Source organism: Atractosteus spatula, chromosome 17 (assembly GCF_055471065.1).
Source record: "Atractosteus spatula isolate fAtrSpa1 chromosome 17, fAtrSpa1.hap1, whole genome shotgun sequence".
Lineage (NCBI taxonomy): Eukaryota > Metazoa > Chordata > Actinopteri > Semionotiformes > Lepisosteidae > Atractosteus > Atractosteus spatula.
Genome location: NC_142722.1, coordinates 16,693,420 through 16,717,590, shown reverse-complemented (window position 1 = coordinate 16,717,590; position 24,171 = coordinate 16,693,420). Strand labels below are relative to the sequence as shown.

Sequence of the window (24,171 nt, the reverse complement as noted above, 5' to 3'; positions counted from 1 at the left end):
TCAGTGGAAATTGTGTAACATCATATTTTACACCTAATCTCCCATCATTCTATTTGTGTCCAAGATTTTAAGTTACTAGTATCAGTGAAAAGTCAGAAATCTTAGAAATGCAGTGAAAATCCTTCTTGTGCTAGTACAGATTGTTACCATTTGTAGTACCAGCAAAACAAAAGGCTTGGTAGTCTGAATAAATGCAATTCAGCATGGAAAACAAATGGGAAATTCTACTGTACCAGAGTCGTTTTCTAAGAGCACAATTCGGGCAGTGTTCATGAAACATTTAGCACTGCCATTCTACTTCATAAGCTTCGAAATGTCACATCTTTCAGAACCAAACGTTGAAATCTCTGAAGGGAGTTCACAAACCTTTTAGCTTATGGATTTTTGGTAAAATTAGTGACATAATTGCAAATTAAAATTTTAGCATAGCGAAAACTGTTCCATAAGACCTGAAACTCTAATTGATTGTACAGAATACAATATACGTTTTACTCACTACTTGCCTTTTAGTTTCCCTCCTGCTGTGAGGAGATGAATCTTAATTGAGAGGAGTGTTCTCTGCTGTCAGAACCCAGCCACAGCCTGCTCTCACCTGCCTGAGCAAATATCTGTTTCCAAGCTGTTAGAGCCTACCAGAATGATACAAATGCAAATAGTGTGCTCAGCACCATGTTTGATTCAACCGTTGTGTGAAGTTTTTATGACATTAAGAACACTACCATGTTTCAGTCTTTCTGTTAAGCAGATAGTAGATTTCAGCATGTCAGGCCTGTTGACAAGTGAGCTTGACAGTATTAGAAGAAATTGTCGTGAAGGGCACTCCTATGGCAATGAAGATTTCTTCCCTGTTTTTTCTGAAATTAACTTTCTGTAAACAGAACTTTGAAGGAGGTATAGCATGCATCTTTGAAAGCTTTTGAAGAATTTGCAACCCCTTTCCATCCCGTACTTCTACCTTCGTCTGAGGTTGTGGGGGGATGTTGTGATGTTGAGTTGCATGTTCCGGCACCTTTCAGTAAGATCTGGGGATTGTTCTGGTCGGGTCAGGGAAAGTGGTGGAAGTAGAGTTGTGCACCCTGGATCGTCAGAGAAACGGATTGAGAGAGGCTGGTCTCAGGTGCCTGAAACGATACCACCCAGCATCACATCGCCAAACAATTTTGCCACACTCTAGGTCCTGGAATCAGGCCAGAATATCTTCACTGTTGACCCAAAATCTGTAACGCCGGTCTGGACTACGGCTACAATTGGAGGTCAGAATCCCAGAAGAGACGTGGTGGTTACTGGGGACGCCATGTACTGTAACACTGGAACGGAGACATGCAGAAGGGACTGAGACGGCAGCTGTCTGCAGGCTGTGGAGCTAAGGTGACTGGCTAACTTGGGCATGCGATCACCCAGTTGTTGTCATCCATGTGTGCAGGTCTTACATTGGTGTAGACGGCACATGTAATATCCAGGTCAAGTTCAGACAACTTGGCAAGGACCTGAAGAACAGGACTAATTCAGTGGTTTTCTCAGGGATTCTTCCAGCTCCTGGCAAAGGTGAACAGTAACAAAGGTTCAGATGGAAAGTGGACAGTTGATGAGGATGTGGTGTGCAGAAGAAGGCTTTAGCTTTCTTGGCTGCTGGAAAGCTTTCCGTGATACAGGCCTGGGTGGATCACGTCTGAACAACATGGGCACACGACATAAAGAAACCCAGAAGCATTTAAACTAGAAGAGAAGGAGGTGGCGGGGGACTAAAGAACTTCCAAAGGGAAGTTACAGGAGGAGAAAAGACAAAGGGAATAAAAAATGAGGAACGGGTAATTAAAAGCTTATAAGTCAACGCTAGGAGTATTTGGAAAAGAATACTAGAATTAGAAACTCCCACGCTAGCAAGTAATTATGATATAATTGCAATTACAGAAACATGGTTAACTGAAAATGTCATGAGCAGATACACACTGTTCTGGAGAGACAGAAAGGCCGAAGAGGGGAAGCTGTGGTATTGTGTATTGTTGTGTTGTGTTGTACCCAGTTGAAGAGGATCGTTGTCTTCCTTCAAGGGAGCTTCAGTGAGCTGCTACCTACCGAAGGGGCCAGATGGGCCTCTTCTGACCTCTTCTCCGAATTAGCATCGTCCCCGTTCTTGTGTTCTTCCGGTTTCTTACACTCCTCACATCGGGGTACCCAACACTGGTGGGGGGGTGTTTATATGATTGAGGGACCGTGGTGTTTTGTCTAGCGAGCGTGCATGGTGCTCTGATGTCAATACTCCCACCACGTAGCTGTCTTACGGCAGGATAATTTTATGGCCTTGTAAAAAAAAACTGTGCATCAATAAAAATGACTATTTAGCTCAGGTGTGGGCTGTAAAGGGTCTACTAGTCGTGTTTTTCTACTGTGTCTCGTGTCCTCTTCCGCGCCCATTGCAAAGGTTCAGCAGCGTGGCTGAGTGCGAAGCCCACATCCTGATGCACTTTTACCATACTGTGAGGTGTCTGTAAGCGTTAAGCAGAACGTACCAATGCCTAAATCAGCTGTATGTAATGCATTTTCAATAATTATTTCATTCTTTATATCATCCCGATCGTGCCCCGATGGCTCACTGCAGCCCAAACAATTACGATCCCCCCTGCTGCACGTTGTCCCGAGCGGTCATCTGACCCCCTGTGGCCGCTGTGCTTGGGCGGCGGCTGAGGTAATGGAAGAGGGAAGAGGGAAACTGCAATAAGGTGCCAAAGCACATCTCGGATCCCCTTTGCAGCAGAACTCAAAAAGAAGGTCAAAGCTGGACAGCAGAACACATGCGTTTTGAAGTGAGAAGTACGAAGCATCCTACAACCTCCACAGTCCTTCATTCGGTTACATCACAAAACAGATAAGGTCTCGAATGCTGTGCGCCAATGGCATGAGTATTGTGTCTAATAGTGGAAATAATATTGTACATGTATTGAATATGTTGTCCAGTTATGCAGTTTTGTCGGTATCCACGCTATACTGTTGACAGAAACTGCAAAGCCGCGGAGGAGCTGGCGTTAATTCCGCAGCAGGCCTTGTGATGCAGAGCCAGTTCTGCACGGCTGCTCAGGGAATCAAAATCCCGATGTTAGGATCACGGAGTTCAGCACTCTTCTAAGGGAATGCCTCTACCTGATTGCACTGCTGGGGATTCCCTGCCTTCCACAGGGCTCTAGTGTGCAATGAGTCTGATGACCGGTGACATGAGAGGGACTGGGGAGTTTAAGATGGGTGTTTGAGTGATTTCCAGACCTTTGTTGCTGATAAACCTTGTTCAGAGATTAATCAAAGACATTAGTATTGACTTGAGAGTATCCCTTAAAAATAACTGACTGAATTCTCCAGGCAGAACTTCTAAATATCTCCTAAATCACCTCCTCGAAGTTCTGATTATGATCAGATGTTAAGAAGCTAATATGTGCATTTAAAGCCAGAAACCACAAGACGTGTGTGAGGTATTCTTATGCTATTCCCTTTAATTTGTTACAATTCTCCAGTTTTTTTTTTTAAGGAGTTGGCAAATTTAGAAGTGTCAAATAAGCCAACCACAGTCGTGTCCAAGAGTGTAATTCTTACCATGTCATTCGGCAGCCTGACATAGGAGAAACAGAAATGCAGAAGTGTCTTCTTTGGCATGTTGCAGCGCTGATCTCTCGTGTTCGTACTTGGAAGTTGGGCTAGGATTATTGGAGCACCAGAAGGCAGATCGGGTGTCTGCAGTGACACACAAATCCCACAGATATTTTGGCTTGGTCCAGTTTTTTTCACTGCTGTCATATACAGCAGTTCCCAGTGTACAGTACTCCCCAGATGGGCTTCTGATTTCGGTCTGGCATAAAACAGTTCTCCACAGGGTTGCACACGTATGTCTGGATCTCTGTATTCTAAATCGATTGATTAATAGACCAGAGCAGAAGGGGAATCTCCAGGAGCTAAGAAAACCTGTGATGAGGTTCCATCCTGAGGCCTGCTGCACATGTACTGTATATATATATGTAATAAAGAAACAGTGCACACGTTGGCAGATTTGTATAGTCTGTTGCAGCAGCTGGTCGGGAAAGGAAAACAGAAAACCCCCCAGAAAAGTGAGTGTGTGACCCGAGATGGACTGGCATTCCGCCTTGTACCCAATGCTTAGCAGGATAGGCAGAGAGGCTCTTACAAAACTGGGTCACAGTGCAAGGTGTAGTACTTTCTGAAGCCTGCTGTATCACAGAATCCCGGGCACATTCCAGGTTCAAACCTCTGACTTCAACATTCTGGAGCCCAACCTGTAAGGGATCCATGTCTGATTCTGCTGACAGTTCTATTCTTTTCTCCCTAGTCTTGTTCTTCTTCGAGTAGGGAGCTGTGTCAGCATGGGTAGGCTGCAGAGGAAGTAAAAGTTTATTCCCTGCTGAAAAGAGAAGAAAAGAAACACAACGTTTCGGATTGGAGCCTTCACAGCCTTGACACCTGAAGAAGGCTCCACAGCCGAAACGTTGTGTCTTCTCTTTTCGGCAGGGAAGAAGCCTTTACTTGTTCCTTTGTTCTTCTGCAGTTGTCATTCTATTTTCTTAATTTTTATGTCTTTTAATTTTTCCTTACTTTTCCCAGTCAGGAAATGTTCTTGTACACTTGGAGAGAGAGGGATTGAGACAGTAGTGCAAAAGAAAATCAAGTGTATGTGTCTGTAATGTCATCATAACCTTGTCCTCTGTGCACCTGTTCTGTCAGACAGGCTTTGCTTATTATAGAATAATGCGCGATCATCCACACATTGTCCTGAACGAAAAGTCTTAAGAATGAGAGCAGAGGCATCTAAATTCAGTTCCTGGAAAGAGGTTGTGTCCTCTGTCACCCCAGCTGAGATCTCAGTCGCTTTATCAGTCTAATAGTTACAATAATTGTATCTTAAATGTATTCTTAATGTCGGCCAGCAGTTTTTGGAACAGAAGTGACTCCTGTCCCCTTGTGGGGAGGAGCAGGGTTGGGCTACAAGATTGGAGGCTGAAGTCTACAGACCTGCGGCACCTCCTGTTAATTCATTTGCTTGGATGAAGCAAATATTTAGTTCCGTTAACTATTTTTCAAAGGCTAAAAAGGCTTGTGTTCTCCCGCTGTGACTAAATGTAAGTGATTTGAGGCTGCTTAAATTTTACTGTTAATCCCCACACAGCTATTCTTGAAATGGAGATGCTCCCCAGCTTCTGGTCAACAAAGGTATCAGACAGGTACAGGTACTTTGCTCTGTCAAAGTTGGTTTAGAAAGAGCAATTCACAAGAGATTGCTTTTTTATGTTAGATATGTAAAGTGATGAAAAGGTGTAATCTTATTTATATTGCACGATACAGGCTTTGCTAATGTTGCTTTATTAATCTGGAAGTGGAGGGTGTGTGTGCTTCTGGGGTCTTGCCACGCTCTGTAGTAACTCTGATACTCACCCTGAGTTTCATGTTCTCACTGTGTCCAATTTTTATTAGAATCCCATCGACTGGAGAATCCCGTGTTAGGCCAGTTCTTTGGCAAGCTTTAGGTCCTGGAAATTGTCAGCAGATACCCTGAATGACTGGGCATCATGTCCAGTCCTCCCCAGCTCTATCTCTCTTCATCCAGAGTTTAAGCCTCTGAAACTGAACTTTGATCACACCAGACTGTTCCTTCAGGAAGTACTTCATTAGGTCTAATCTGAGCTTTGGAACAGAGTGTATTTTGAATCCCAGGGGGTGGCTTATGTAAAGTAATAGCAATTGTATAACCAGTTAACATTTAATTTCAGGCTCTCTCTGTGGGCTTTTTGTTGTTCAAGGTTTGGCCTTTTTCTAACTACTTCACTACTAAACTGCTCTTTAGCCAGCAATGAAAGAGAAGACAAGGAACTTTCTCAGATATAGGTGTAACAAAAGCCTGTAATTCTGTCTTTTAAAAGATAAGGCAGAACACTGCTTGTCCAGAATTTATGGGCTGGCGGCAGGAATCTGGATCTTTGCACTCTCATGTTTACAAGTACATTATGTGGAAAGGGGGAATGATCCTAATGATACCTGAAGAAGGCTCCACAGTCGGAACGTTGTGTTTTCTTTCTTCTCTTTTCAGCAGGGAATAAACCTGTTACTTGTTCCATTATGTGGCAATACATGTGGCTGTCTATACATGAATGCAGCATGTTGACAGAATTATATAATCTTCTGTTTAATATAGTTTCACGTAAGTGGTGTTTGTTGAGTATCCTGGGAAATTTCAGACCATAAAAATTGGCGACAAAGATAAGGCAGCCATTTTGGCCATCTTTGTGTCTGGGATGCCAGTACGATGTTGTATGATGTTGTGTGATGGGAAACGCTCATCATTTCTTCAAAGTCTCCAATGGCTATGGCTATGGAGTTTTCTCCAGTGTGGACGCACAGTGCTCGACGTAGTGGTTTCCTGATTTTATTCCAGCCAGGCTGGGTCTCAGTTTCTTTGCAACATCAAAAACACAAAACCTGAATGATTAACAGAATGCTCGAGACAGGCAGATGTACTCTGCTTTTTAAACATTCGTAACAGTTAAGCCTTAATGAGTGGATGATGTCTTGTTACCCACGTTGTGATTTCACCTGGTGTTACATCAGCGTAGTTTTCAACCTGAGCCCTTTACAAATCCCCCTGCCTTTTAGCAATGTTACCAATAAACTTTCTGAGCTTTTTAATTCTTCTGTCACAGCGTCTTCTTCTGCTTTTCTCTGTTACTTATTTTTTAAGGAATAACTTTTTTCTGGTAATCCAAAAACTCCCAACTTCTATATTGTGCTACTACTCATGCTTGACCTTGATTCATCTCCCTGGGCCAATTAATCAAGATGATCAGTGATTAAAATTAAAATTCAATAATGGTGTCCTCCCCCGATTCACAAACATCCAGTACATTTGCTGTAATCCAGAAAAAAGTGCTGATTATGAGCAAGTGCAAGCAGAGAGAAAATGATGGATATGAACCTGATTCAAGTGTCATATTTTATTAGTGTGTCCAAGGTTTGTGTGTGTGGGGGTTTACTATGCCGTTAATCTCACTAGAGAAGTTCTAAAGTAAATGTGCTAAAAAGTTTCTAGGCTGCAGGTATTAGGGATGTGACAAGACCTACAAAACATATACGACTGTTCTTCACAAGCACCAGTGCTTCCTGCCTCTATGAAGGGTTTTTTAGAATGAGAAGCAGAACGGTCTTAATTGGCTCAGGTCAGGGCCTTGGCTGAGACGTATGTGCCTTATACTATTGTCAAAACCACTGTATGGATCCATTTGCAGGACATAAAGCTTAATTGAGGCCATTTGAGGTTTCTTTTCCTGCTAGGATTAAAGTGCTCGTTTTGAAGCAATAAAATTAGTCCTTTGTACCCCATTTTCTGTCGCTACTAAGCCATAAGATGCTCCACTTTCATGTCTAGCATGATATTGAACTTCAGCAAACTTACAGGTGTTACAGTGTGCAGCATTGGTACCTGTATGCCGGAGTGGATGGATAGCAAAACACAGGAGAGAAATGCCACAGCTGAACTGAGGTACTGTGTAAGGCATGTTGCAAATGCTTATGCAGATGAATTACAATCTTCTTGTAGGTTCTTGTGAAAAGTGAGCAATTCTGCTATGACTGGGTGTGGTTCAATTTACATGCTATAGGTGTCTGTGTGTGTATGTTATTAACATAAACAGCAATGTGGTCAAGTCCCAACATTTCAGTGGCTCATTTATTTCTGAGAATTCTCTGAATTTATCCCAAGTACATGAACTTTGTTCTATTGTATGCTGCTTCTTTCCTTTGAAGAAAGGACCTACCATGTTATTTTGCCCAGAATATTAAAAATGGCCTTAACTTAGTGTGTTTTTCCTGCAGAACGTAGTCTGATATGTGCAGTATGTGCAGGTGCTTCGAGACCTGATTGATTCTATAGTGACCTTTCAGATCTCTGACTGTCTCTGGCTGTCTGTGCTGTAAGCACCATCTTTAAAACAATACCAATCTCAAGGACTCAGGTCTGACATCTCACAAGAATGTCTCATGTCCTCTTAGCTGACGATGGACATGGGCGAAGCACCTCCTGTACCTGCGATGCCCATTTCACATTATTGGAGCAGCTCAGTGATTGTGAAGAAATGATTGTCCTTCTTGAAGACCTTTTCTGTTCTTTGGTTTAATTCAAGCCACAGACTCATGAGCGTTTTCCAGACATGAGCCCAGAGATGTCTGAAGGAGGCAGCTGAGCTCAGATCCTAGGGAGGGCCGGCACAGTCGGCGGTGGGGTTTGGTGCGAACGGACTGAAATGCTGGGGTGAGAGGTCACATGGAGCTGTCTTGTGTTTCCTCAGAGTCTGCGTGAAGAAGTCGACACAGGAGCGCTTCGCGCTGAAGATCCTCATTGACCGGCCGAAAGCGCGGAATGAGGTAACTTGGGCCCCGGAGCTCGGAATGCTGGCCTCCCATTACGGAGACTGTTCTGGGAGACGCGGATGACTGCTGAGGCAGCCCTGCGTGGTCATAGTGTCTGAGATGCTTTCTGCTCTTTTCGTACTGCTTTCAGATGATGGTGGACAGCACTGCCGAATTGTACCAAAGAACAGCAGGCCTTTAAGCGGTAGTTAAATGAAGACTGCTGCCGAGTCTATCAGTTCAAGTGCTAATTAAGGGTTTTATAGTGATTTGGGGGGCCAGCTCACATTCAGTGCAGTGGGGAAGGTAATGTTGAAGCTATTGTCCCTATAGGTGCTGGAGGAAAAGCACCTACAGATGCTTCCAGCACTAGGAGATTTGGAAAAATGTGTTTTCCCGCCAGCTTTACATGATTCCAGACATACTGGAGAATCGAGAAACAATGTCTTGAATGGTGGAACACTGAACCTACAAATGCTTCATGTAAAAGCTCATCTGAATTTTGCTCAGATGGCGGTAGAAACACTAGGTAATTTGTCAGTTAAAGACATTTGTCAGAACCTCACTGCTTGCTTTTTGGGGAACCAAACTGAACCCAAAATGTGCAAGTTCCCATGCAGTCCAAAATGGGTGTCTATCCATGTGTTGCGTTTACAATTTAAAGTTCTGTAGCTGAATGAAAGTCTTGGCAGCTGTGGCAAAACAAAAAAGTGATGATCCTCATGCTCACTGCACTGGCTTTCCTGTTCTTAACAAACATGTTTTAAGGGATCACAATGTCTCAGTGGTTTTTTTTTTGCTCCTTTTTTCCCTCTTTAATGAATTTGTTTTATCTGTGCCTGCTGTGCTTCTCCGCTGACATCGTTAAGTTTGTTAATTACACAGTAGGCTGCAGGAGCTATATAAGGGGATCGCTTTGTTTGTTTCATGCCAAATGAAGTTGTCGATTCAATCTCGGCTCCGCTTTGCCCTTCAGCACATCCAGTTGACATGCCCCAGTCTTGTATGGCAAGATTTTCTTTTTGAGTACCTGCGTGGCCCAGGTTGTTGATACAATATTCTTCTATGTTTCATGTGCTGGCTGTTGGCATTAGGAAATAGCCATTGTTCTGCGCAATATACATTCTGGGTTAATAGTACACAGAGGGTTCGTTTGCACAGCACTTTGAGGCTCTTTCACATTTTACAGAGAGGGTGCTCTTATATGTAAGCCGGCCACAGCTTTGGGATATTTCTGTTTGCTCATCATAACACAGTGTTTCAACATGTGTTGATTGCTCTTGATCACTGTAAATTGTGCAAGAGACATAGGCCCTGACATAGACATAGATGCGAGATTTGGTGGGTACATGTTTCTTGACAATTCTAAATTGCTAAACTATACAAATGCATTCAAATACAATATATTAATTCCAGAATTGTCTGTTTCTTACATTATTCCACAAACCCAGAAACTTAGTAGCCCATTTAGGTTATATGGTATTTCTGTCTCCTTCATAAAGCCACCGTTGTCACTGTCTGTTTCACACTCCCACAACCCGTAGAGTAAAGAAGTGCCTCTGTCCTCTGTTTGCAATGAGCTTCCACAGTGGGTTTTTACTTCTGACCTCTGGCTCATGTTTCACTGCTCTTTCAGTAGAGATCCACTGGGCAGACTTTGGCAGTGGTTTTGAGGATAAATGCTGAGGATCTTTGAGGATTGAGGACGTATTGAGGATGGAAACTGGCATTAACTTTGAGCTCAGTGTCAGTAAGGAAAGTTAGAAAATGTTTAAGAAAATGAATAAGGTTTTTATTCCATGTCTGTGATCAGAGATGTCCGTTATGTCACATATGGCACTTACCACACTTTATGGCAAAATCCATCAGTGGTTGCTCATATGATAAATGAATAAAAATATATTTAAATATATGAAACTTTGTATTTCACGATTGACTTCAAACATATTTTTGGTTATGTCCTTGTGTTCTGTTGACTGACCTTAATTTGAAAGAACCACTGATGTCAGTTTCTTCCCTTTAAATGTTTGGACACCTTAGTCAAATCTCCTCATAGTGATATTTTGCAGACATTAACAAGATTAAAGTCCTTGCTTCTATCCTCACAAACTCTCTTAGCCCTGAAATAACCTTATTTGTTCAAACGATCTGCCTTAAGGAGACCAAGGGTTTGAGTCCCAGAGTTTCTGCTTGGCCTGTGGTGCAGAACCTGCTGAGAGATGCACATTTTGGTGCTGAATTCAGAATAAGAAAAACATCAGATACATTAGAATATCAGATACACTAGAAACAGAGGTTAATATCTTGAAGGTATTGTAAAACCATCAGAAAGCACAGCAATCCATTGTGGGCGACATCAGATAGGGGACAAAAGCAGACAATAACACAGGCTTATTTAACAACAAACATTGTACATAGCAGCAGTCTGTATAAGTAGTAATTACCAATTTTGCTTTGTTTTTAACTTTCCGTTTGTGTATTGTTTGCCTTTCCACAAGATTTAGAAAATGAGATGGCCAGAAAATGGTTCCACTTGTGTGAAGTAGGTCTGCTGCAGCTCTCCTTGCGTTGTAACTCTCCACGATGCTGACGTCTGCAGGCCTGACGCTGCTCCTCCTCCTGCTTTGCAGGTTCGGCTTCACATGATGTGTGCCGGCCACCCCAACATTGTTCAGATCCTTGAGGTGTACGCCAACAGCGTCCAGTTCCCCCACGAGTCCAGTCCCAGGTAACGACTCCCTGCATGGGGAGAAAAGGCTCTGGCAGTAACGATTTGCACTCTGTCAGACCTGTTTGCTCTTGAAGTTTTATTGACCTTTTTTTTAAGTCCTGAGGATCAATTGCAATTATAACAGTAGAGGATCAAAATCAATAAATGTAAAGATTGCAGTGTACCCACATAATTGCAACTCTGCAGTGTGATTGACCTATTATGGTGCGTTTATGCCATAATGATGGAATATGAATCCTAAAGCTCTGAAAGCAGATTTCCTTGTATTGCCCTGAATGCTTTATTTCCCTGATACCTGCAGGCTGTGTAGCTCAAGCTCATGTCTTGAAAGAAGCAGGAAATGAATACTGACTGAATGCCTTTGGTAGTGTGCTCTGGCTGGGGCTGGACAGTGTCCCATTCTTTTCCCCCCAACTTATCCAACCCCAGGCACCCCAAAGCATCCCTTTTCTCTGTGCACGCAGCTTTATTTTCGTGTGGCAAGAATTCCCCGAAGGCAGAACGGTGGCACAGTGGTTAGTGTTTCTGCCTCACAGCGCTGGGGCCCTCCTGGGTTCAATCCCTGGGGTGCTATCTGTGTGGAGTTTGTATGTTCTCTGTGTGATCGCATGGGCTTCTTCCGGGTGCTCTCGTTTCCTCCCGCATTCCACAGACATGCTGGTGGGTTAATTGGCCCTGCTGTGAGAGTGTGTGAGAGTGTGTGAGAGTGTGTGAGAGTGTGTGAGAGTGTGTGAGAGTGTGTGAGAGAGAGTGTGTGTTTGAGTCTGTCTGCCCTGCGATGGGCTGGTGTGCCCTGTCTGGCGCCCCTTGCTTGCTGGGATAGACTCCGGCTCCCCTCTGACCCTGAATTGAATTGGATAAAGCGGGTGGTTGAATTCCCCAAATTGTAATTTAAATAAGTTTATCTGCTTATTATCATGTCCTTGCAGTGACCAGCCCCCAAGATAATGGATTTTCTGTTTCTCCAACATCATATATGCTTCCCTATGTCTTACATAATTTAATTCAATTAGCAATCATCCCCCTATATGTATAATTTAACAAACTATTTATAACACCTAAATAAATTTATAAACACCTTTGTTTGGGGTTTTGAGCCGTGAGCTTGTGTGTCTTCGCCCGTGCCAGCCCTCTGTGTGAGGGTAAGAGCTCAGGAGCTGGGGTCTGTAGGAGGAAGGGCTCTCTACCATGTGCCCAGCTGGCCAGCAGGGGCCGACCTTTACAAAAGACCTCTTCCGCACGTGCACGCCCCCCCGCAGCTGTCTCTCCCTGCTGGTGTCTGCTCAGGGCCCGGCTGCTGATCGTCATGGAGATGATGGAGGGAGGGGAGCTGTTCCACCGAATCAGCCAGCACAGGCACTTCACCGAGAAGATGGCCAGCCAAGTGACAGAACAGGTGGAGAGCACTGGCCCTCTATCAGTGTGGCTGCTCGTATGTGAGGGCTTGACACAGATACACACACATTTCTAAACTGTCTCCAATCGTTCTTTTTTCCAGCCGAATGGCACAGTTAAACATGTTTTATGTCATGATTGTTGTGCAAGCAGGAAGGGATATAGTCGGGAATTGAGATTTGACTGTGGCAGTCATGTGGCAGTACATTACAAGGAAATATCCTGCAGTCAAAAATACTACACAAGTGTTGTATATTGCATACCTGTTTACATTTAGATAGTGCATATAATTTCTAGTGTGCTTTTTGAAAATATTTCTAAGTTGATTGTATAATAGTTTACTATAGGACAGTTTTGACACTTGAAAAGCATTTTGTGTAATTAGAAGTTAGGAAAATAAATTAAGCTTTACAGTAGCATTATTTTTTTAAAAACAAGAATTAATAACTTTTCAGTTGTAGTAGTTTTGCTGACAGTAAAGGGATTGAACGGAGCTGTTTTGCTGCCTTAGCAGGGGAGTGTTTTAGTGTATCTTCACAGGGACACACTGTACAATCTTGCAGAGATGCACAAGCCTGTTACATGAGCTGGCATCGTTGATTCTTCGCAGATTTATTTTTATTCTGTTTGTCTTACACTTCGGCTGTACATTGCAGCTATTTGTGTAGCGATTTACAGGCTGCACAAAGTATAATAAGTGGGTTTGTGAGATGCTACTGTATTAAAGGAGCAATTTATTAAAGAACATCGAGTACATAACAAGTAGATTTTAAAAAATCTTGACCATAAATGTGATATGATATTAAGCAGGGTGAGATAAAAGTGATTTGCCTGTGCTTTTGTTTTGTGCCTATCAGATCAGCCAGGCTCTCCAGCACTGTCATTCAATGAACATCGCTCACAGAGATCTCAAGCCCGAAAACCTCCTATTTAAGGACAATTCGCTGGTGAGTGTAAACTCTGCACTAACATCCCAAACTTTACACCATGCAGACCTGCTTTTCTGAGGGCGCTGGAGGCTAATTGTTCTCTGAACACAGCCTGCAATTCCTGGCTCTAATGAGCATTTTTTGGTTTCTATACTTGTTGTAAAACACGCTGGTTGTCTTTTGTACATTTAATCCTCATGTTGCTTGGGGTCACTGATGGATAGAAGCTTTCGGGTCTTTCCACAGATTCTCAATAGGATTCAAGTCAAGTGACTGGGCCTCTCCTGGACATTCACTTTTTTATTCTCAAGCCACCTCAGCCTAGCTTTGTCCTTGTGCTTTGGATCACTGTCCCACTGAAACGCTGGTTTATCTCCGTTTTAGGTCGGAAGTAGGTTTTCCTCTTCGTTTTCCTCTTTTCTCAAGCTTTGCCAGTACTTTGCTCCATCTGTGTTCCCGTCTGTCTTGTCAGGCTTCCAGTCCCTGCTGATGAGAGGCAGCCCCATCCCGTAGTGCTGCCACCACCTTGCTGGACAGTAGGGATGGTGCTGACTGAGTAATGCGCTATAGTGGGTTGGTGTCAGACGTGATGTTTTGCATTTATGCCAGATAATTGGTATCCATGGTATAGGTCCCAATTTTGTATGGCCTAACCAGGAAACATTTGCCGTTTGCAGTATGACTTAAATGATTTCATGAATAGTCCGTGCGGGATTTGAGATGGTTTTGCCACTCTGCCACACAGTCCAGCTTTGTGGAGTGACTGTGAGAATAGACACGTTTTCCCATCTCAGCTATTGAAATCTATAACCCTTTGAAAGTCACTGCTGGCCTCACAGGTCATCTCTAACCAGTTTCCCCTTGATCTAGGCTTGGTGTCTTTCAGTTCTTAATGACCAACTTCCCCATGCTTAAAGAGGTACAGGCCAGTAATGTATCAGAAATGTTTTATACCCATCTCCTCATCTGTGCCTTTTAACAACTGTATGCTGGACTTTTTTTGAAGTCTTCATGGTTGAATCTTTGCTCGCAGCCTGCTGAGGGACCTTACAGAAAGGTGTGTTTTTTCCTGTGTCATGTAAACCACTATTATTGCACGTGGATAGCGGCCACTCAGATAATCATTAATGCAGATTAATTTAGGTTTGCTACAGTTTTTGTAATGTACTAAGCAGGTTGTGTATATAACAAATATTAATAGCTGTTTCAAAGTCTCATGTGTGCAAGCTTACCAGCAATACAATATGAAAACTGTGACAGGGTCAGAGTACTTTAGCAAGTCACTGTGTATCCCATCGGTAGGCTTGTGCAAGTTACTGCTGGATGAGGCAGCTATATCCTGACTTCCAAGAAAGTGTCCAGGCAGTTTTTTAGTATTCACCCCTTGTGACGGGTTGCCTGTCTTTGTGTACATGAGTCAGTGTCTGTTTATGAAGCCAAACTCTGTCACTTGCCAGGTAACACCCTGTTCATTAAGTCATGCTTATCACATCTTTACTACTTACCAGCCATTCATACAGCAGCAGGCCAGTGGCCTGAGGTGGAGGTGTAATTAGTTGGCCTCGAGTTGAAGAATAGGGGTGAATGACTCCTGACAGATTTATACATGCTTTTATTTTGACTCGGTTCCAAACAGGGACAGACTTTTTAATAGCCACAACTTAAAGAGTAGATTCGCTCCAGGCTGCTTTGGCTTATAAATTTCACATTATTGATCTGACTAGTTAATTTTCCTTTTATTTTGTATGTGCCAGTAATACTTACAAGTACCACCAATTATACTGCAGTGCATTGCTTCCACATATGCCTATATCCTGATGTTACTTAAAAGTCTCAATTTGTACTACAGTAATTTAAAAATCTGGTATCTACAGCTCTCCTTTAAGACAAACACAAGTACTATAGTTAGGGCAGTCATTTATGTTCATTCTGCATACATTACTTGGTGACATGAGAATGTCACTTGTATGAATAATGAAAGTGCATGCTTTCAAAAACAATTGAGATTTTGTGTTCGGAATGAAAATGTGTGATATCAGGACAAAGTCAAACACCAACTGAGGTCCAGTTTGGAGGCGAAATAGCAACAACTCAGACAGACCCTTTGTGAGATAGACTTAATACTGCTTTAACAGTATTTACATGTAGAGTTTTTGCTGTGTGGATCATCAAGTCAAGTAAATGCTGCTTGGGAAAGTCTGATATTGACACCCTGCGCTGTACAACTAGGTATCATCTGGGAAAGTGCCTGTTTCCAGCACAAGGACCTTTTCCTTTCATGTCTTGATATGCACATTGTGCCAGTTCCCAGCTTTCACTGTCTGTACTTGTGCTGACAATAACTCATGTCAGACGCTTTTGCTGCCTACAGGGCTTTTAAAATTTATAATTAACTGTATTTTTTCTTCCCATCCCACATCAGGAATGAAGAAAACATATTATTAGGAGACAAAAATAAACCTCAACTGTCAAAAGCTGTCTGCTGTATCAAAAGAGTGGATGCCTTAGGAAGATTTACTGCTGGATGGAAAAACAGATGAGAGACTAAAGACAAAACTGGCTGACTAGGGAGGGGGCAGTGTTATTAGGGCTTATGTTTGTGTGTTTCTAGATGCTTGTAAAAAATGAGATCGTTTGATGGAAAATATTAACTGTGGGCTAATGCCTAATTTCTCACTCCCCAATGTAAAGTAGTTGCATGGATTGGTCGGCGTTAGGAAATGGTAGAGCATGCCAATACTAAATATTGTAGACTAAATGTAAATATCTGCTAGGACATGACTGAAATAATGACATTGCATTCCAGCGGCCTCTCCGGAGAGCAGCGCAAGAGGCAGAAGGAATTTCAGTCATGTACCGAGTCATTCCTCCAGCTGAGGCTGTGAGGAGGGTAATGGGGTGTGGAATTGGACTGCATGGGCCGCTGGTTCCAGCAGGCTTCAGGGTGACGGAGATCTAGTGATGCTCTCGGCCAGGGGGAGGGATGGAAGCCAGTGTAATGCTCCCCAGAGCGCCCGTGGGGCGCCTGCAACCGAGAGGGTCTTTTCGTTTGACTGGCGGTCCCTAGTATTTTGGCCAGTGAGTGCACATACAGTGGCGTGTTGCTCTTTGCTTGAGTCAGAAACGTACTGTGGGGAAATATCGTCAAGATTTAAAAACAATGTGGGATCCCTGGAACGGCTCTGCCAGTCCAGGGTGATTACAGACTAACCTGACCTCTCTGAAATCCCTGTCTAACCATGTGCCTTAGAAAGTGTTTGTGTTGTCTGATCCTTTGTTTTAGAGCAATGAGCCAGTTCCTTATCCTTCACACAGAGGACGCTGGGTGTCTGAAACGAGCTGCTCTGCCGTGTTGTGGAAGCAGATGGACTGGTTTTCAAGCAGTGGCCGGACGGGATCCCCAGACCAGTAACCAGGAGAGGCTAGTGTGTCTGTTCTCATGTTCTGATTTTGTCCTGTTCACAGGATGCGCCTGTTAAGCTGTGCGATTTTGGATTTGCCAAAATAGACCAAGGTGACTTGATGACACCGCAGTTCACTCCATACTATGTAGCACCTCAGGTAAATCCAAAACTGCTAGAAGACCTTGTTAGAGCTCCACACCTGTTAGCAGCTGCAGTCTTGCATTAGTTAACACAGCTCCCCAATAAAGGTACTGAGGCTCCTTATTCAGCATGTCATTTAGCCCATTGAGGTATTCCCCAATTATTTCAAAATATCTTTGAATGAGTCTTTGTAATTAAGCAAGAAGAGTAGTTGTTCAAAAGTGATCGATAAGAAATAATCTTAATATGAGAAAGATATTTTGTGTGGAAGATTTGCTCTTAGGCTCCGTTGTGTTAATTCATCAAGAGTTTTTCATCCACAGGCAGTGTAGCCAAGACTTATCTTGCTGTTTAAGGGGCTTCGAGGGTCATTTGTCTTATGCTTCCATTTGAAAAATGTCTCATCCTTAAGTGTAAAAAACAACAAAGGGGCTCAGGCAGCTCAGCCAGTAACAGAGCTTGTTCAGAGCTATGGTTGGACCCCATGGAGCAAGTATCAGCTCTTGAAATGTGCTGTGAACGCAGGTGCACGCTGACCGAGCACAACTGGGAGTCACTGGTTGAGCTGTCCTGGGCCTGGCCTGGCCAGAGGTGCCACATGGGACACATGGGTCCTAGCCGTGACACACAGCAGATGGCTCATTTCGGAGAAGAGCACACACGTCACTTACCCCTCCCATGCTAGTGTGTGGCCAAGCTGATTCAAAAACCACCAATTATAACCCCCCCAAAAATGTGTTGTTTGCAAGGGGCTTGCAGATAAATCAGCGTGAAATTTACAGGCGTCCCACGTTTTCTGTGCTCCTGTTGAATTCTGTGTTCTCTGGTACCCTGGGGTTTCTGTTCAGTGAGCCTCGGCTTACCCGTTTCTCTTAGCTCCACGTTTACAGTGAATCGCATTCGCAACAAATCATTTCTGATGAAAAGTAGTTAACAGTTAAAAGAAAAATCGATTCCATTTTATAGTTCTGTATGTGGTGCAGCAGACCACATCATTAGGGACGGAAGGTAAACTGGTTTCAGGCATTTCCCTAAATCCAGGCAGAAACCATGTTAATACATATATTTTGCCTGCTAAAACCTTGTACAAGACCAGTTATTTGTTGCCATTGAATAGAGACAAATAATGTTGTCTCGGTTTCATGCAACAAAGGAATTGTTTGTAAATATTGGAATTCTAACGAAAGGATTGCCTAAAGGCCTGGAGGAGTTATGAGAGAATTGAACATAAGACACATTCAAGCATAACCGAAAAGCCCTGAACTTGTTAAAGTGCTGCATACTTTTCTGTGCGCTCCAGCACTCCCTGAGAAAGATAGCGACCTGATGCTGTCGAGTTTAAGCAGTTTATTTTCCCAGAAGGCAATTAACCTACCAGTAAGGCTTTGGACTTTGGGTGGAAAGCACAGCACCCGGAGGAAATCCATGAGAACACCAGAAGAACATGCAAACTCCACACAGACAATGCCCCAGGAATTGAGCCTCAGGCAGCTGTGCTCCAGCACTCCCTGAGAAACATAGCGACCTGATGCTGAACATTTATGGAATATTTCATAAGATCATTAAACCAGTTTAGTTTTCAAAACATGAATGCCATTACAGTTACCTCTAAAACAGCTGGGAACCTATGTCGATTGCAATTATGGAATTAATTACTTGAACCAGCTATGTAAATAAGAGCTCAGGTGAAACAAAAACCCAACGACAATGGGTCCTCAGGAACTGAGTTTGCAATTCCTGAAATAGAGTGCTAGAAATGCATTTAGAAAGCACAAAAAAGTGCAGTCTGACCAAAAAAGAACTCTTAGTCACTCCGCTTAGCTCAAAGGGGTTTTCACAAGGTTCAGTCATTTCTACACATTTTTAATGAGGTGAATTTGCCTGGGTAATGTTTCAGTCGATTCTTTCGCCTCTCTCCAGCAGATTGATATTGATTGTTACAAGAGTAACGCCACACGTTGTTTCAGGTACTGGAGGCCCAAAGGAGACATCAGAAAGAGAAGTCTGGAATAATACCTACCTCACCAACACCGTACACTTACAACAAGGTGAGCTCTCCCTGGCACTGCCCAGCCACACACTGGATCTGAAATTAGAGTATTCAGTTTGCTAATGTCGTTAAAGCACACCTTGCTGTTGCTGTTATAACGTAGTAGTCATAACAATAAATGTTATATTATATATAGCGCCTGTATAAGTAAAGAAAATGTTTGGTCAATACGTGCCTCTCCCAACATGTTCGATTGACCGAGCTCAGAAGAAAATAACTGCTTGTGACATTAATAGAAGACGTATTGAATGGGAATTAGATGTCGCACAAAAAGAACAGCTGTGAACATTCACAAAATGTTAAGACATGCTAATGGTCTGCTCCAGTGTATGTGGATGGGCTAAGATGCTCAGAATGGAAAAATTGGCCGTATTTATGCTTCATGGTCTGTGCTCTTATGTGCATCAGTGAAAGGTTCCTTCATGGCACAATTTGACTGGATGACTGGGCGCAGCCAGGTCCTCTCAGCAGTTAACTACAGTGCTGTCCCTCTTTCTCACACTGACTGCTCTAATAACGGTCTCGGTGTATTCGGCTTATTCTAGGAGGGCAATGAAACTAGCCGTGCATACGACACTCGAAAGCTGAAGAATATTTTGTATTTCTGTTTGTTTCTGCATCTGAACATTGTTATTAAAAAGTTTAGATTGTACCGAGTTGCAACCAGAAGTTAACAAAACTATCCAGTTTGCATTCAGTTATGCTACACTACATGACTTTTCCTAGGATTTTCAGTCATAGCCTTCATTTACGTGCTCGTAAAAAAATCACAGCGAGTTGTAGAGAGTCGCAGCCCGCGCCCGTTACCATCAGTTGTGTAGTGCGACACCCCCAGCGACTCAGTCATAGCGCTGTTAACAGCCCCTACGACTCCCTGCGAAAAAATCAAACAGGTTTGATAGCAAGACTGCGTGTTCTGTAGTATGACAAAGGCTTTAGATTCTGTATTCCTGTGCTTTTTTTTATTCTGCTTTGGTTCTTTTCTGTGCTGCTCTGTTTGACTTAACTTGATTTTTCCAGTTATCCCACCCAGAGGACAGTAGCGACATGTTGCGAGCACTTGTCTGCACTGTGTCAATATAAGTCTTCTTCCCTGTTTCCCATTCGTCTGGATTCCCTGGGAAGAGCTGTGACTTGTGGTCTCTGGGTGTGATCATCTACGTGATGCTGTGTGGGTACCCTCCCTTCTACTCCAAGCACCACAGCCGCACCATCCCCAAGGACATGCGCAAGAAGATCATGACTGGCAGCTTCGACTTCCCCGAGGAGGAGTGGAGCCAGATCTCCGAGATGGCCAAGGACATCGTCAGAAAGTGAGTTCGGCTGCCTTGCTGGAAATACATCCCAGGGCAGAATCCAGAGCAGGGGGCTGAGTCAGAGCAAAGCTGAGCTTAATCAGTCCAGATACTGGTGTTTTTTGGAGCCTGGCTTTCAATTTTTTAAAGACCTTTTCATTCTTCGCTTGCAGTTTGATGAAATTGAATGTCGTGTCGCATGTCCCTGTAGTGACATAACATGTTCATTCATGTTAAGCGGGCTCAACTCAAAACAAGAAATGTAAAAAAAAACTCTGCAATAATGTTTATTCTAAGCTTTGTACTATTAAATACATTTCACCTTGTCTGTCCCAGTACAACGACAGCATGAGGAACATAACATATTCATTCACATTAAACAGGATTGATTCAAAGTGGGCAAAGTAAACTAAATAAGGTAAACCTGGTAATACCTCAAAGCTTTATACTATTAAATATTTTGTCTTTCCGTGTACAAAATAAACTGTAGATAAACAAATCTTCATCAGTCGTAATGGGGTCACAAAATAATATCTTTATGTCCAAACCTCGTACCTAGAACACATATGAATCTAACGTAGCCTAATGAAATTAGGATTTTACATCAAATAAAACTGTAAAAAAAGTTCGATTTTACTAACGTGAATATTTTATTGTCCAGTGCAACTTCTTCCCACTTTGATAATTTTGTGGACAGCTGGAATGGGGCTAAATCTGACAGGAAATAGGCTCTCTCATCTCGCTGGGGGTTGGGGATCTATTTTAATGTTAAATTTGATTAAATAGCTGTATAGCCTTGAATGGTTTCAGTTCTGTGTGAATTGAATCACTGCCTCGTAGTTGCGCTCTTAGTTTTGAGTTACAAGCAGTGTAAAGAGTTCAGCACTCCAGGATAGTTGTCAGGCTTAAATAAGGACTTCAGTACAGACTTGCAAATTTAAAGACTGGTACTTTTGCGTGTCACATGCACATAAACCTCAAAAGTGTACAAGTCCAATTATAATACTTCTCGAACACGATTCTCTTCTGGCTTTGACTTCTCGTGTTACCCGTTTCAGCTAAATGAGCTGTGTTGTACACTGGGACGTGCCCAGACACACATTTTGAGAAGCAATTCAATCTGAGGGCTATGATGTAGGCAGTGTCTGGGCACTTCGTTTTTAGCACTGATATTGATTTTGCTAAGAGTTGGAGCCAGAGAGGACAGTGTGGCACCTTAACTGCAAAGCGATGTCTGAACTGGGGTCTGTGATCTACTGTTGTACTGTTAGGAGACATCTCATGAATCTGCTGCTGCTTCCTGACAGCAGTGCTTGTCTTTCAGTGGCAGGGTCGATCTAGGCTTCTGATGTGCTAGGTAAGTAGGTAAGAAAAGTGGGCATGATAGATTCAACTTGCTGGCAAGTAAGTGTCACTGAGTCGTGGCGTCAGGTTCGTGATATTGAAAGGGAGGTCCGCAGTGTGTGATGGATGCTCTGCTTCCGAGCTAGCATTCCCAGAAGCTGCCCCTTGTGTTTTGAGGCAAGGTCTCCAGTTCACAGTGTGATGGATGAACAGTGTGACGGTCCACAGTGTGATTGGTGTTGGCTGTGCCTCTCCAGGCTGCTGAAAGTGAAGCCAGAGGAGAGGCTGACAATCGAGGGGGTGCTGGCCCACCCCTGGCTCAACTGCACAGAGGCCCTGGACAACGTGTTGCCGTCTGCCCAGATGATGATGGACAAGGTGGGTCAAAATGTACATTAGAACTTGAACTAGCAGGCAGGCGTGTGGCAGGTAGTTCCATGAATACACTGCAGTAACCATGGCCTGCCACTAGAGGCCACTGACAACCTCAAAGACGTTCATATTACAGTTTGCTCTGTGTGGGGTGCTAACTGAGCTGTCCTCCCGTTGCAGGCAGTAGTTGCTGGTATACAGCAAGCTCACGCAGAACAGCTGGCTAACATGAGAATACAGGATCTCAATGTGAGTTTGAAGCCCCTCAACTCCGTCAATAACCCCATCCTGAGGAAACGAAAACTGCTGGGGTGAGTACTGCCCTCTCCTGGCCCGGTTCTGTAAAGACACTGCGCAGTTACTCCCCGGTTCTGAAACGACTCGTGTTCAAGTATCTGTATGAACGCATGGACATGTTTTTATACATGACAAAAAAAACTTGATAACGGATGAATGGAACACCTTCTCACAATTAATGAAAATGTCAGACGTATTTCGTGATTGTGTTGTATTTTCCGTTATTACAATATTCCGTTTGCATATACTGTATACAGTACAGTGATTAGAGGAACAAAGTGCCCTCCTTCTGTGTGCCAGTGCTCTAAATAACATGGCTTCCTTAAAGTAATGCTTGTTTGATATTCCTTCAGAAAATCATATTTGAAAATGAGAATACATAGTATTTTAGAAAATCAACAGCATTCTTCTACGATTTTTGCTTCATGGCTGAATTTCATGCTGTCCTAGCGGAAGTGGTTGTTATGTTAAAGATAGATAGATTTCCTGTGAGCGAAATTGCAGAATTAAGTCTTGTTTTAGAGGATGCGGGTTTTCAAATACAGTAAACCCTCGGTTTAATGGACTGACAATGGACAGGAGATGTCCCTTAAATCATAAATGACATTTATTCAGCCCAACAACACACTGTTATATAAGAATAATATATGTAGTTACTGGATCTTTGGACAGACATAATTAACCTTTAGTAGTTCAGGAGGGTAGCTGCGTCAGCATGCGTCTAATTAACCTCTAGCAGACTCTGTCCTTTTAATCCCAAGTCCACTGAAGGGGAGTCTGATACGGTGCGGGTTTACCGTACCCGTCTCGTGACATCAGCCCCCGTCCTCGGGCCGCAGAGCGGCAGCTTGCGGGGGGAGACGTGCAGGGGCGATGGGGAGCTCTGGTGCAGCGGGCAAGCCGGCGGGCCGGCTCTCTCGCGTCCAGGCGTGCGCGGAGCTGCTAGATGTCGTCCCTCTTTGACTTGAGCACCTTCTCCAGCGGGATGCGATTTTGAGAGACTGCGCTTTCTTCAGGGCCGTTTGGTCATGAGCCCACAATTGCCTTTCAGCACGAGGCCGAAAGACAGTTTCTTCATCCACGACCCGGAGAACGGAGGGGAGGACTCGAACGTGGCCCTGGAGAAGCTGCGGGACGTCATCGCCCAGTGCATTCTTCCACAGGCAGGTGAGGAGGGGCCCAGGGGCCCGGGGCCGGAGGCACGGCTCGCCCAATTCGCCCGCTACGCTTACCCCATCGCTGAGGCGGTCAGTCTGGTCCTCTGGGTTTCATTCACCCTCAGCTCTCAGTTACTTCAAACAGTAGAATCATTGCAAACAAGAGAAAGCCTTTCAGCCCATTTGGTCTGTTGAAGCCCACTGATTCAGAATCCTGCCATTTCTTTCAGGGTTCCTCAGAGCTAGGTTAAACAATATAGCTAAGGACGTTGTTCCAGACCTCTGAGACTCTGTATACAGACGCGTTTCCTGGATTCTGTCCCTAGTGCTCCATAAATATTTCACGTGGTCCATACTGTGTGTTGTTTTTGGCCTTGACTGTTTCCCCTTGGTAGACATGGTCTGTACTTTTATGGATTTTTGACTTCCTGAATCTAAGACCCACCTGGTCTTCTGGTCTGAGATGAGGTCTGCTCAAAAAATGAGTCTTGTTGTTTTCCCTGCTTCTGTCTGTAGAGCAATAATGAATAATGTTGTAGTATTCTGACCAAACACTCTATAGTGTCATAATTAATTTAGGAGTATGGATTATTATGAGAAGTTTTATGTTTTCACTTTGACATTATATAGTGTTATAGAGTGTTTTATGTCGATCAATGACA

General features: G+C 43.5%; 1 protein-coding gene across 4 annotated transcripts in view; it reads left to right on the top strand.

Annotated features, from left to right (window-relative positions):
- mapkapk5 (MAPK activated protein kinase 5) overlaps positions 1 to 24,171 on the top strand; it is a 38,443-nt gene that overhangs the window by 9,280 nt on the left and 4,992 nt on the right. For 3 of the 4 annotated variants that reach the window (XM_088935748.1, XM_088935749.1, XM_088935751.1), the window contains exons 3-12: positions 8,334 to 8,409; positions 11,025 to 11,122; positions 12,413 to 12,521; positions 13,378 to 13,467; positions 16,915 to 17,010; positions 18,962 to 19,042; positions 20,170 to 20,357; positions 21,941 to 22,061; positions 22,236 to 22,366; positions 23,404 to 23,519. In XM_088935748.1, the coding sequence (XP_088791874.1) occupies positions 8,334 to 8,409; positions 11,025 to 11,122; positions 12,413 to 12,521; positions 13,378 to 13,467; positions 16,915 to 17,010; positions 18,962 to 19,042; positions 20,170 to 20,357; positions 21,941 to 22,061; positions 22,236 to 22,366; positions 23,404 to 23,519 (1,106 nt within the window). Of the gene's footprint in view, positions 1 to 8,333; positions 8,410 to 10,892; positions 10,937 to 11,024; positions 11,123 to 12,412; positions 12,522 to 13,377; positions 13,468 to 16,914; positions 17,011 to 18,961; positions 19,043 to 20,169; positions 20,358 to 21,940; positions 22,062 to 22,235; positions 22,367 to 23,403; positions 23,520 to 24,171 lie in introns of all 4 variants that reach the window. The other variant, XM_088935750.1, reaches the window with a different exon arrangement.